General features: G+C 34.7%; 1 protein-coding gene across 3 annotated transcripts; it reads left to right on the forward strand.

The window, feature by feature from the left end:
- Positions 1-3,438: 3,438 nt before the first annotated feature.
- Positions 3,439-7,563, forward strand: LOC131623593 (26S proteasome non-ATPase regulatory subunit 4 homolog). 3 transcript variants are annotated; one of them, XM_058894592.1, is made up of 10 exons: positions 3,439-3,579; positions 3,671-3,784; positions 3,963-4,068; positions 4,433-4,547; positions 4,633-4,842; positions 4,959-5,271; positions 6,208-6,331; positions 6,751-6,854; positions 6,946-7,014; positions 7,262-7,563. In XM_058894592.1, the coding sequence occupies exons 1-10, from the start codon at positions 3,568-3,570 to the stop codon at positions 7,307-7,309; spliced, it is 1,215 nt and encodes a 404-aa protein (XP_058750575.1). In that variant the 5' UTR covers positions 3,439-3,567; the 3' UTR covers positions 7,310-7,563. The 3 variants fall into 3 exon arrangements, with proteins under 3 accessions (XP_058750575.1, XP_058750576.1, XP_058750577.1); XM_058894593.1 differs by having other exon boundaries at positions 7,265-7,563; XM_058894594.1 differs by having other exon boundaries at positions 7,268-7,563.
- Positions 7,564-14,386: the final 6,823 nt, after the last annotated feature.

Raw genomic sequence — 14,386 nt, forward strand, 5'->3', positions numbered from 1 at the left:
ATGCTGATTGGGCAGGCTCAGTCACAGATAGAAGATCAACCTCTGGATATTATACTTATGTTTGGGGTAATCTTGTGACATGGAGGAGCAAGAAACAAGGAGTTGTAGCAAGAAGTAGTGCAGAAGCTGAGTTTAGAGCTATGTCTCAAGGTATTTGTGAAGAGTTATGGATCCTTAGAGTCCTAGAAGAACTTAAGATGAAAATTGAGCTTCCATTAAAATTATACTCTGACAGTAAAGCTGCCATTAGCATAGCTCATAACCCAGTTCAACATGACAGAACCAAACATATTGAGATTGATCGACACTTCATAAAAGAGAAGTTAGATGCTGGAATCATATGTCTCCCTTTTGTGACTTCAAATCAGCAAACTGCGGATATCCTTACCAAAAGTTTGGCAAGACCAACCTTTGAGCATTTGATTGACAAGTTGGGCATGGTAGATATCTATGCACCAACTTGAGGGGGGGTGTTGGAATATATTATTTCTATTTGTATTATTTCCCTATTTGTATTATTTCCCTTTATTCTCCATTAAGGAAAGAATTAATATCATTATTGTATTACCATTATATATACCAGCTTAGAGCTGAGGAATAAAATACAACAACTTTTTCACCATTCCTTTCAATACCAACAAACCATTTGTACATAAATGAGACAAAACAACAGAGTTTGGTTGACCCATTTTCTATGACAATCCTTATAAGAATTCAAAACGTTATTATAAGTCAAATATAAATGATTAGAAATAAACTGTATTAGAAATAATCTTCCCACTTTAGGCCCCTTCACGGTCACCTTCCCCAACACCTGCTACTACACAAGACAACCAAACCGAGAAAAATTAACATTACCATTGTTGTCCATCAATTGACCAACATACAATAAATTAGAAGCAAGTCCAGGTGAGACAAGCACATTTCGAAAATCAGAGTTTATATCACCAACAATAGTGATAGATAAGGTAACCATCAGCAATTTGAATTTTGTGATTACCATGATAAGAATGTAAATTGTGCAAGTCTTCAAATGAACTCGTCATGTGATTGGATGCACCAGAATCAAGAAACCATGGATGAGAAATATGAGAAGACTTACCCTGAATACCCAAGGCTGAAAGGGCAGAAAGTACCATTTGTTGGATCATTTCAGGCTGTAGAGCACTTCCATCAGACGCACTAGTGGTGGAAGAGCCAATTGTGTGGCTTGTAGTGGCATGAAATGCCTTCACTGAACGATGTGTTGGTCGTGGAGGACGTGTGCAACAGTCAGAGATGATATGACCCTGTTGTTTGCAATAATTACAGAACTTCTTACTGCAGCTATGAGCAACATGTCCAAATTGTTTGCAAGAGAAGCATTGGATTTGTCGCATATCACGACCCTTACCTCTATTCTGAGCAGCATATGCAATTTCCACAGATTTATAACTTACAACATCATGAGACATGGTTCCTTGAGTAAGCAGACATTGTTGCTCCCTAAGAAGTTCACCAACACAATTATCCAAAGAAGGAACACGATTCCTAATTAGCAAAGCACCTCTGACAGCCTCAAATTCTGGACGAAGTTTCATGAGAAATTGATCTCGATCACTTGTGTTGTAGATCTCTTGAACAACCACAAGAGAGGTCTTGGGAACATTAGCATGTATAATAGTAGAGTATTCTGTCCAGAGTTAACAAAACCAAAATAATATTCTTGAATAGATAAATCACTTTGTTTGTAGTTGGCTATGTCTACCTCCACAGCTGGCTCCTCCACCGTGGGTACCTCCACAGCTGGCTCATCCACAGTGGGAACAGGCACGACTGCCTCCTCAGCCACATGCACATGTACATGTGCCTCCTCAGTAGTAGCAACTCTAGCAATCCGGCACCGGGGTGTGAAGAACCGCGCCTGCTTAGCCAACTGTTTCTGGTGAGAATCGATCGGAGGATGTCTTTCAACCCGTAGTTGGGAAGCCTTTGTCTCATCCCTCCGGTCATGAGCTTCCACTCTATCAGTCAGCTTGCCCACACAACGGTACCGTCTTTACCCTTGGTCCTCACAGAAACAATTAAAAAGGCAAAAAAAATTTGTTACAAATTGAACTACCATAAATTTTGAAATTTCCGGGATTTTTTAAATAAAAATTGAACTACTGGAAATTTCAAATTTTCTGGTACAAATACCTCAAAAAGCACCGGAATTTTTAAAATTTCCGGTGAGAAATCCTGAAAATTTCTTAAATGTCTGTGATTTTGTATTGTAAGTTTCACAAAATCATCGAAAATTCTTACTATTTCGTGAAATTTCCGATATCGCCTCCAAATTTTTTATAACACCCCTAAATTTTGAAAAATTCGGTATTTTACCAAAAAAAATTGTAAAATTGTAAAATGGTGAAATTTTTGAATTTGACTATTTTAGTCTTTTCATACAGTTTAAGAGGTGTCAGTTATAAGTGTGGGGTTGGCAGTAGGAGTGTTCACGGTGCGGTTTGGGCAGTTTTGACGAAAAAAATCATCCGAACCGCAAGAGAAATATCGTGCGGATTGGTTTGGTTCGATTCGGTTGGTTCAATTTTGTACAAATATTTTATTGAGCCATACATACACATATAGATGACAACATGATTTTGTATTTAGACATTCATACACTATCAAATAACAACAAAACTCGTCATATTTTGACAACAATTTTCCATTTAATATGTTAAAATTAAATTAGACAAAAGTGGAATATTAAACATAAAATAATAGCATAAAACAATATAAAAATTATTATAATGAAACAGAAAAACAGAAGAGACGAGAGATTAGTGAAGGTGAAAAATTAAAAAAAAAAATGTTGAGAGATTAGAGAAGAAGATGTGGGATAAAAACGAAACTGAAATACAGAACATTTACATAAAAATGAGAAGGTGAAAAAGAAATAATATAAGAGAGTAGAGTTTATAGAAGAAGAAGAAGAAGAAGAAGAAGAAGAAGAAGAAGATGTATGTGGCAAAGAAGGTGCGATAATGTTATTAGAGATTTGAGAAGATCGGGACTGAAATTATGTGTAAGGATGAGAAAATTGTTGGTAATCATAAGACTAAGGTATAATATGTTTAAGTTTGGGTTGGATGTGAGTTAAGTAAATTTTAGGTTGTAACATAATGCGGTTTGATTCGGTTTGGTTCGGTTTACAAAATACAAACCGCAAACCGAACCAAACCGTGCGGTTTTGTTAAAAGATGACCCAAACTAATCCGAACCAAATGCAGTTTTTTGCGATTTCAATTTGGTTTGGTTTGCGGTTTTTTATTGGGCTGGTTTGGTTTTGAACACCCCTAGTTAATAGATTAAATTATCAGAACTAAACCAAGTGGTGGTTGTAATAGCAAAAAAAAAAAGCCCACTACTTTAGGCCCAATACTTCATCTCCCACCCCTCTAAAATTCAGAATTCCATTATTAATTTTCCCTTTCAGAATCAAAACCAGTTAGTATCAACCAACTTCCAAGTAAACCCAAGAACTTAAATCAAAATCACTTTTCTCTTTTCCACACACATCAATTTTCTTCACCCTCTTCAACAATGGTGCTCGAGGTAATCGCCGATTCTTTTCCATCTCGATTTCAAATTACTAGGGCTTTTCTCCCAATCTTCTCTTCTGTAACCGCGATTGTTTCTTTAACAGGCGACAATGATCTGTATAGACAATTCTGAATGGATGCGAAACGGGGATTATTCTCCTTCTCGATTTCAAGCTCAAGCCGATGCTGTTAATCTCATTTGCGGTGCTAAAACCCAGGTCAAAATCAATTATACATTATTAATATCAATTGAAGTCTCTTTGGTAAATTAGTTAGAGATATTGAAAACTCGTAATATGATAGGGTAAATTTAAAGAATGGATTTTTAAATTTTCTGATGTTATCATAGGGTTCAACTTTATGCTGATGAATGTATTTTTTATTTCAATGTTACAGTCTAATCCGGAAAATACCGTGGGAGTTCTTATAATGGCAGGGAAAGGTGTTCGTGTTTTGGTCACCCCTACCAGTGATCTAGGCAAGATCTTAGCATGTATGCATGGTTAGTTATTTTAAGTATTTGCTGTTCTAATTTATTAATTAAACTATGAGTATTTCACACGAGTGATAATTGAATCGAAATGCCTTATTAAGAAATGGTTCTAGTTCACATTTAATTTTTATTATTCGTCTAGGGTTTTGTAAATGCGCGCCCTCGAGGTTAAATAAAAATAGAAACTAAAATAGTGCACTACTCTGTTTATGAAAAATGATTTCTTTTTTGCTTATGTTCACATTTAATTTTTATTATTCGTCCAGGGTTTTGTAAATGTGCGCCTTCGAGGTTAATTAAAATTAGAAACTAAAATGGTGCACTACTCTGTTTATTGAAAATGATTTCTTTTTTGCTTATGTTCTGGATTTAGGACTAGAAATAGGCGGTGAGATGAACCTAGCTGCTGGCATTCAGGTGGCACAATTGGCTTTAAAGCACCGTCAAAATAAAAAGCAACAGCAAAGGATTATTGTCTTTGCTGGAAGGTATGCTTGACTATATTTCATGCTAATTTTTAATTGTATCATTTGTAGTTATTCAGTCTTAACTACCTCAATCATTGTATTGTAGTCCGGTAAACCATGAAAAGAAAATGTTGGAGATGATAGGGAGAAAGTTGAAAAAGAATAGTGTAGCGCTCGATATTGTTAATTTTGGTGAAGTTGATGAGGCGAAGACCGAGAAGTTGGATTCACTTATTGCAGCTGTGAACAATAATGATTCAAGCCATATTGTTCATGTTCCCGCTGGTCCAAATGCTCTTTCTGATGTACTTATAAGGTTTGTGGGTTCAATTTTGTCTGTACTTTTTTCCTATCTCGTGTTTCTCTCTTATGTTCAATGAAATAAGGGTTTATTTACTATCATATTATTCATGTGATGTTGTGCTGTGACAGTACACCAATTTTTACTGGCGATGGGGAAGGTGGAAGTGGTTTTGCTGCTGCTGCAGCGGCAGCTGCAGCTGGGGGTGCATCTGGATATGATTTTGGTGTGGATCCAAACTTGGATCCTGAATTGGCTCTTGCCTTAAGAGTTTCAATGGAAGAGGAAAGAGCCAGGCAGGAAGCAGCTGCCAAAAAGGCTGCAGAGGATGCTGCCAAACAAGAGAAAGGAGGTGAGCAACAAGCCGGCTCTCAAGATGCGACAATGACTGAGCGTGCCAGTACATCAACTTCTGAAGCAGAGAATAAGACAACTGATTTGATGGTTGGTATCTTTGTTATGTTTGTCTATGTGTTTTGATCCACTAATTTTCATAAATGCTCATTCCTCAATTTGGTGATTTTTATGAAAAGTTTTATCGATTTTGGTCCATGATATCATCAAATTGGGTACCAAACATCAATGAAATTTTTTGTATGGACTAAATTTTGACAAGACTCAAGAGTATTATATGGTGACCAGTAACATATTTAATGCCAAAACACAATTTTCTAAAACCATATAATAATTTGTAAGACTACATTCAGATTTTTTTTTTTAATTCTAGAGTAAGTAAATTACAAAGGCATGCAAAACTTGAAACTTTCCAAGGAAGATAGTGTGTCTGTCCAGGGTTCACTTTGATTTTCCTAGGATATCACCTCCTTTCAGTGAAGGTGTAATTGGAACTTCAAATATATATTATAGTTAAGGATCCAACTTTGGGTACAATCTGAACTGAACTCTTGCCATTATTTGTCCTTTTTAATTTATTTTTTTCTCTTCATACTGCTGTAGCTCCTTTCAGTGGTTTTAATGTCTGAGATGGAATCACCTTCATCAGTTCACTTCCATCTCCATCTTTATCTCCTTCAAAGCTTCATCAATTTGATATTTTTCCACCTTTATACCCTGTATCTCAATGAATTATGTACTTTACCATCATTAGCTCTAATGAGTCACCGCGGCACTTAAACTTATTTTCAGTTTTCCATTCTTTGAGACACATCTAGAGTTGTATGTAGTCCAGTCAGCTTAGAAACTGTTAACATTTTGCTTTTGCAAGTGAAGCCTAACGCCAACACCTCTTTCTTAGATAATATGAACTACATCAAATATTTAACTTTTTCACAAAAATAAATGTTTCTTCATGCTGTGCTTTTTATCTGATTATTTTCATAACTGGACAACAAACAATAGCTGACCTTCAAATGAAATCAGGATGATGAGAACGCCCTACTGCAGCAAGCGCTTGCAATGTCAATGGATGAACCCACAGTTGGCCATGACGTAAAAGATACAGATATGTCAGAAGCATCTGTTGATGACCCAGAGCTGGCACTAGGTGAGATTGTGTTTATTATGTACTCTTTATCTAGAAAGCATGGGCACTTGCATACTACATAAACATTAAAGTGTCATGTTGGTTCATATGTGTCCCATTAGACATTGAAGTGTCATGTGTCAACATAGAAACACAACTCCTTTTTGAGGTATCCAGTTTTTAATGAATCAAACTTCTTTTATTAACACGGATTAGTCTTTGCATATAGTCTTTTCCATAAATGAGATGTGCCTTAATTACAGTCATATTGTTTGTGTATGATTGAACTAGTTAAGAAGTTGAATAAAAAACGACATTTCAAATTTCAAATTTTAACTTGAATTCAAGATGGTTAATGACCTGAACATTTTCTATAGAAAAGGAAAAGCCCGGGTGGTTGTTTTAACTTTTATTGCATTCTGGCCATTTATTGCTTGTAGCTCTCCAATTGTCGGTGGCAGATAGTTCAAAGGATCAAGCAGGTCAGTCAGATATGACTAAATTGTTGGCAGATCAATCCTTTGTATCTTCTGTTCTTGCATCGGTATGTAATAAATCTCATTTAATTCTCTTTTTTGTTCTTTACATCATAGATTGATGTGCTTTTTTGCATTAATGATTTATTCCTTTGGCAGCTTCCTGGGGTCGATCCAAATGACCCTTCCGTCAAAGATTTGCTGGCTTCCATGCAAAATCAATCTGAGGTTAGTCTTTCCATGGAAAAAAAAATACTATTATTGGATTACTTGAATTGCAATAACTTAAAACTCCTTTCCCTCTCTCCCCTCATCTAATTAGGCATATTTGAATGTGCTAGTGTGAATTTTCTATATTCTCTTTTATGCCTAATGCACGGCCGCCGTCAACACTCTAGTTTTTTTGTCTTCCTAAATGATATTTTGTTCCATTTCCTGTGCTTCCATCAGTTTATTGATTGTATTGTTTATCCAGCAGCAGCAGAAAAAAGACGACAAGCCATCAAATGAGGAGAAGAAATAATATTTTAAAACCAATTTGGATGTGGTTTTTATTCGTTTTCCTTTGAGACATACTAGTAGCATAGCATTTTTAGATGGTTGTTCCAATCGGGGTATACTATTTTCTAGTAGCCAATCCTTGTTTTTGTCTCCACATCTGCTCGGAAACCACAGTGCATGTATTGGTCGAGTCTTGGACTCTTAACATGAAAATGCTCTTGATTTAAAGGACATGGTTATCTAAATGTATTTAAGTGTTGTCTTGTTATCTACGTATATTCTGTATAATATTTCCTCTATTCTTACTTTTAACTTTTGAAAGAAAAAAAATTGTCCTTGATCAGAAGTATCTATGCAATTTACTCGATGTATTTATGATTTTTTGTGAACATTTCTTTTATTGATAATATAAATTTATCTTAGAATATGAAAATTTAAATGTACACATCCTTAATATACAAAGAGTGTTTTGGAGGATCAAAATACGAAATGAACAAGTTAAATTCATTAGTTATTTTTCTTAATATATGTTAAAGAAAGAAGTCAGTAATGCTTATAATACGGAACAAAGGGGAGTGAGTATAAGTTTGTTTTGATGTTTTCTATTGTTTTATTTTAGGGTTAAATATATTTTTCGTCTCTAAATAACTCATTATTCAATTTTAGTTCCTATAAAACCTTCCTTCAAACAATGGTATTTCCAAAATTTTCTGTCCCTAAGTTTGGATTTTGCCGTCTATTTGATCTAAAAGAAGTTAATGTGACATGTCATTTAATTTAAAGTTAACTTTTGCTTGACTCCAAAAGAAATGTAGTTGTTTACAGAAATTACAAACCTACATAAATTTATTGATACAAATTATATCTTCCATTGACAGGTATATTCTAAATTTCCATCCGTTCATGTCTTAGAAACTATCCTGAGATGGTCAACCTTCCCTTGCTCGTCATCTCCTTGAAACTCTTCCCCGTCCTTCCACCGTCGTTTGGAACTCCGTCATCTCCGACTTCCCTTGCTCGTCATCTCCTTGAAACTCTTCCCCGTCCTTCCACCGTTGTTTGGAACTCCGTCATCACCGGTTTCATCTATAACATGTCTCTCGAAGCTCTTCTCTAGTACTTTCAAATGAGATTCAAACCACACACTTGTTTTGATCCTTACACTCCACTCTCAAAGCTTGTGCACTAACCAATGATGTACAATTTGCTTTTGAATATATACTCTTCTTGTCAACATATTATGTCCTCAAGGTGTTTTGTGTAATGCGTAAACGAAATATTGTTTGCTTGGAATAGAAAATGTGACGTATAGAGTTTCGAAATATGCTTATGGGAGATATACTACTGTGACATGCCATATCTTGATCTCAGTTTCTCAGAAGCAACATCAGCTGTTGTAAGACAAGTAAGTGAAATGTATCAAGCGGCTTTACCATCATAAATTAACAATTTAACACATCTTTGGTAAGAAAATTGAAAAACTACACAGAAAACTATTAGGATGCATTTGTTTCAACCTTCAAGGTATAAAATCACGATATCCGGAATGATGTTTCTTGCTCCTTGAAATCACTTTATCAGCCACAAAGTTGTTTATGTTTGCAATACTATATAGGACCTTGAAATATTTTCCACTATCAAGCAAGGAAGCAATAGAGAAGAAAGAATCAAGATGAAATACACAAACAAAAAAAAGCGAGTGAAAAACATAGTTAACGAAGAGCTCTACGATTACTTTCTTAGGCTATATTTTTTGTAAAGCTAATTTGTACTCATTTTTATTCCAACCATTTTTATAAGAGAATTTCTGAGTATGGAGGTGAAAAAAAACCTTATAAAAAAATTGAAAATGTCTTTCAGATTTTAAAAATGTATTTTTGGACACATCATTTTCATAGTAAAATGTGTTTTAAGTGAGACTCACCTCATCAAAATTTAATCCGGAGATGTGTTTCCGAATTTCAAAAATATACTTTTGGAAACACTACTGTCACTTTCATAGTTGTTGTATGCCATTTAGAAATCACTTGACAATGTCGATTAATTCTGATTCAACTGCAAAACAGTCCCTTTTGTCAATTTGAGGTTGGTGATAGTTTAATAAAAGAAAAAAAACAATATATTAAGGTTTTTATAGAAAAAATTATTGTGGCGGTATGAAATTGGAAAGGAGAAAAGATGTGAAATTGGAATAAAACTTACCATTGAATTCTCTTGAAATTCACCACACTAAATGTGTTCTCTTGAAGAAATGTAAATACTTTGTGGTAAGTGGAGATGAACATGAACTTGGAGGATGGGAAAGAGAAGACAAAGAAAGTGTAGTTTTTAATTTTGTGTTTTGTAATATGTATACTTTAAGTTGTATTCAGGAGAAAGGTCCGAAGAAAGAGTTGAAGGTTGTTGGACACCGACTGAAGCTTACATCGAGGGTTCCTCATATTCTCCCACCTGAGATGGAGCATTGCATGAGGCAGTCTGGTCTATCTTCACTTCAGAGAACCAGTTTGACGAAGATAGACACAAATCTTGTATCTGCATTTGTTGAGAGATGACATCTAGAGACATTTTCATTTCATATGCCATTTGGTGAGATGGTCATTACTCTGGACGACGTTGCTTGTCTACTTTACCCGCCCATTAGAGGCATCTTCTCGAGCCCTGAAGATGTCATTGGAGAAGGTGTTGTTGAACTTGTTGTTGACTACTTAGGAGTGTCACAGAGTAAGGTAGCAAAACAGGTCTATTGCTGCAGGGGCGATTATTATAAGTTAGAATGGTTATACGACTTACTCAAAGAGCATCGAAATGCTTCTAGATGGTACTATATGACTAGAGCGTACATGCTGATGTTGGTGGGTTCCATAATTTTTTGTTGACAAGACTTTTACACTTAACGAGGCACGAGATCTGCCACTTCTCCAAGACTTGGAGGGATGTGAGAGATACAGTTAGGGAGCAACTGCATTGGTTATCTTCTACAGATATTTCGAAAATGTTTCTAAGTTCAGTTGCAAGCAGCTCGGTGGACATCCTACTCTGCTACAGAAAAATATTTTAATTTAGTTTATTTATTAAAATTGTTTATTAGTAGTATTAATTTTGTTTATTAGTAGTGTTGGATTCATGAGTATTTTTCAACACTTGGAAAAAGAGGAGAGAATTAGAAACCAACTGATTATTGTTGATTTCCTAGAGCTATGAGATGATCATATAAGTAAGGAGTTCTAAAGGTGGATGAGTTAAGGCATGTTTTGGATAGGCTAACACCTACTGACATCATATGGCGCTCATATGACAGATGTATACGTCAGTTTGGACAAACAGTATATTCCACCCTACCTCTTGATTATATGATGGCTGAAGATATTGATGTTAAGGGGATTTGTTAGCATTAGAGTGTCGTTGATGTGATTCGTCTGACAATATTGGTTACCACTCTATATGATACAAATAATGGATACCTGAAGTGGTATTACCGTGTTCCACATCTTGGATTGGTACCGCCTCTCGTGATGCATCAAGAGAGGTGTCAATTCCTACTTACGAAGCATGACCATCTGATCCAAGTTGGGCTCGTGTTTCTATGTTGATTCTTCTTTATCTTCGACAAGTTGGTGCTGACGAGGATGGCCCACAGTTTGCTAATTTATTCAAATCTTTGCAACTTCCTCGTTCGCATTGATTTGTATTTATACTTTTCATATGTATTAACTTTTGAGACTTATGTTTAATTAAAACTCAATGACATATAATTATGATATATAACTTGTTTCATGATCTGATTACATATAATTATGCTAGGCTAACACAATATGGAATTACAGGTGTAAGTTGTTGCTAATGTTGTAGACGTCTTGCAAAATATAAGATCCAAGATGCTACTGGGAAACGACACTTCTTCCAATCCACTATGACTGGTGGCAACGAAAACTCTTATTTCATGTTTACCTGAATAGGATAATCATGCAAACATTAATAAACATTTAAACATAAATAAACATTTATATATTTAAAAAGTACTTGAACCCAATGATTTTGGTTTACAAAACCAATGCAATAAATGGATATATTTGGTGAATGTGAACTTGTCATAGGAAAGAAAGTCAAGCATAAATTGCCTAAACAAACAAGAACGATATTATACCGATTTACTATTAAATATCCCATATCTGGTAGAGTCAGCCATTTCTCTGACAGTTGAGTACCTAAGTCCTCAATCATTATAGATGCCCTCACTTCAGAAAAACTATTTTCAAATAAATTATGATATAAACTTGATCCTGCTTTGTCTCTAATTTTGTTGTCCAAGTCTTAACGAACCATTAGCCAACCATCTTCACCATACAAATGCAATGATGCAATAACTCTAAATCTACAATTACCATCTGATGCAATATTAATTACATCTTTACTATATGACCTAATATGAGTAGGAAATATTAATAACGGAAACCTTTCTTTCATGTTTACCTGAATAAAATAATCATACAAACATCAATAAACATTTATATATTTAAAAAAGTAAAATAAATACTTGAACCCAATGATTTTGGTTTACAAAACTAATGCAATAAAGAGAAAAACTTGCATGCATACGCACATAAATCACTAGTGTTAGGAACAAACAATAAGAAAAGAGAAAATTTTAAATTTATTTAAAATTAAACTTCTTTTTTAATTGGATTCATGGGGTGGTTGTGATTGAGTAGGAGAGAGAAAAAAATATTTTATATTTTTTAATTAATAAAAATTTGTGATTGGTTGTTTGTAAAGCCACTTGTTATGTTTGTGTTCATGCAATGCAATAAATTGATATATTTGGTGAATGTGAACTTGTCATAGGAAAGAAATTCAAACATAAATCACCTAAACAGACAAGAACGATATTATACTGATTTGCTATCAAATATCCCATATCAGATAGAGTCAACCATTTCTCTCACGGTTGAGGATCTAAGTCCTCAATCATGCCCTCACTTCTGAAAACTGTTTTCCAAATAAATTATAATATAAACTTGATATGCTTTGTCTCTAGTTTCGTTTTCCAAGTCTCAACGAACCATTAGCCAACCATCTTCACCATACCAATGCACAATGATGCAATGACTCTAAATCCATAATTATTATCTGATGCAATATTAACTACATCTTCAATATATGACCTAATATGAGTAGGAAATTAAAGAGTGGACTTATTCTTTGAAGTTGGTTACTTCTTTGATTGTGAGAGCTTCTTCGACATTTGAAATGGTTGAGATTACCTCTTGAAGATTGAGATGCTTGATCAACTTACTCATGATATGAAGGGTCCCTATAAACATCACCTCCTTATGTTTCTTCCCTTTCTTCTTCAATCCTCCTTTGGTTTTTAATTTCTCAGGTGGTGGACACATTGGACCATTTCCAACTCAACTTCCATGGTTAGTTTCCTCCAATGAACATGAATTGTGTCTATTGGTATCAGTATACCACCAAGTGTGTATCTTCCTAATCACAAGCACAAGATAGCCATAAGATGTTCTAAGAGTACAACCACACATCTGTCTGTTGGTTCCCACACAAAATCAACCCTAAATAACTCTTCAACAATGCGTCTCAAAGAAGCTCGAGATACTGGTCCATGCATATTACTATAAAATGGAGTTGTGAGTGCGTGCACAACTTCATAAAATAAAATAAAAATGAAAATCATACCAACACATTAAAAAATAACTAATATACTAGTAAACATACCTTCATAATTTTTTTTTTGGAAAAGAAGCTATAATGTTACCTAATTGTGTAACTTCAATTTGTTATTATTCGCCTCCCAACATTTGATCATATCACCTATACTGTTTCCCAATTAATCGTACTTAGAAACACAAACTCAATTGCTTTCATTAAAGTAAGATCTCTACCAGTCAAAATCACTTGTCGACACAAATCTTTCTTCACAAACAATTGTTTTAGCTTATCTAACACCCAACAAAAGTTACTTGCCTGCTCATACTCAATATAAACAAATGCAGCAGCAAATTTCAACTCAGTTGATGTCATGCCAACAATTTTAAATGGAGGTTGTCTATATTTGTTTGTCTTGTAAGTGTTGTCCCTACTTAAAACAATACGAAAAATATTCAACAACTTAACTGAATCTGGATGGGCCAAAAAAAATATCTCTTAACAACTTCCGAGTCATCTCTTTTTCTCATATGTGGTTAACCTACCAACAAAGGAATGACTTTCCAATCTATCAAGTAAAAAAATGTTATGAACTCCACATTTTCCATCAACCTTCCATCCATACCCATTTTTCGCTAGAGTCGACCTGATTTTGAATGGACATCCACATTTCTTGATCACACTTCCACTATTTGTATGCTTGCTTTTCCCACCCTTATCACAACCAAATATTACTTTGTTGCTTCCCCCCCTCTCGCGTGTTTCGGTATTTGAACGAGCGATGATAACAATTACTATTTTTAATTCTAACCTCTTTAATTCACCTTACTGTCTTTTTTCGTGTATCAAATTTTTGAGTAGCTGAGAATGCACCAGAGGTATCTACACATTTGATTTTTATCGCATATTTTTTTACAGGAAAAAGCTAACATGTGCCTCAAAAACACAAGTTAATAAGGTATTTTTAAAAATATTTTCTTAGAACACGTGCATTAAATTAAATGTGTTGAAATTTTAAATATAATTTAATTATATTTAATTATATTTAATTTTTTCAATTATAACATGACCTTTTTTTTAAATATAAATGTATGAAGGTAAATGTAGAGATAAAAGGAGTAGTAAAACTTTTTTAAAATAACCCATTGACCCGACACTACCCACCCGTATCCTTTCTTTTGTTGTCGGTAGAAGAACCGGGTTTACGTCGGTTCAATCATTACTGTTCACCCGTACTTGAAAGTAATCGTGACTTTGACGTGGTAACCTCCACTGCTTTTCACACACGTTTGGACGCGTCAAGGAGTTTGTAGTGACAGTTTACAGTTTATGAGTACAGTTTAAAATTAAAATATCAACAACTTATACGGGTATTCGCGCGGGATGCTTCAGGATTAAGAAACGCGTTGACCCACACGCCACGCGTCATATC

This window comes from Vicia villosa, unplaced genomic scaffold (genome assembly GCF_029867415.1).
Source record: "Vicia villosa cultivar HV-30 ecotype Madison, WI unplaced genomic scaffold, Vvil1.0 ctg.000074F_1_1, whole genome shotgun sequence".
In the NCBI taxonomy this organism is placed as follows: domain Eukaryota; kingdom Viridiplantae; phylum Streptophyta; class Magnoliopsida; order Fabales; family Fabaceae; genus Vicia; species Vicia villosa.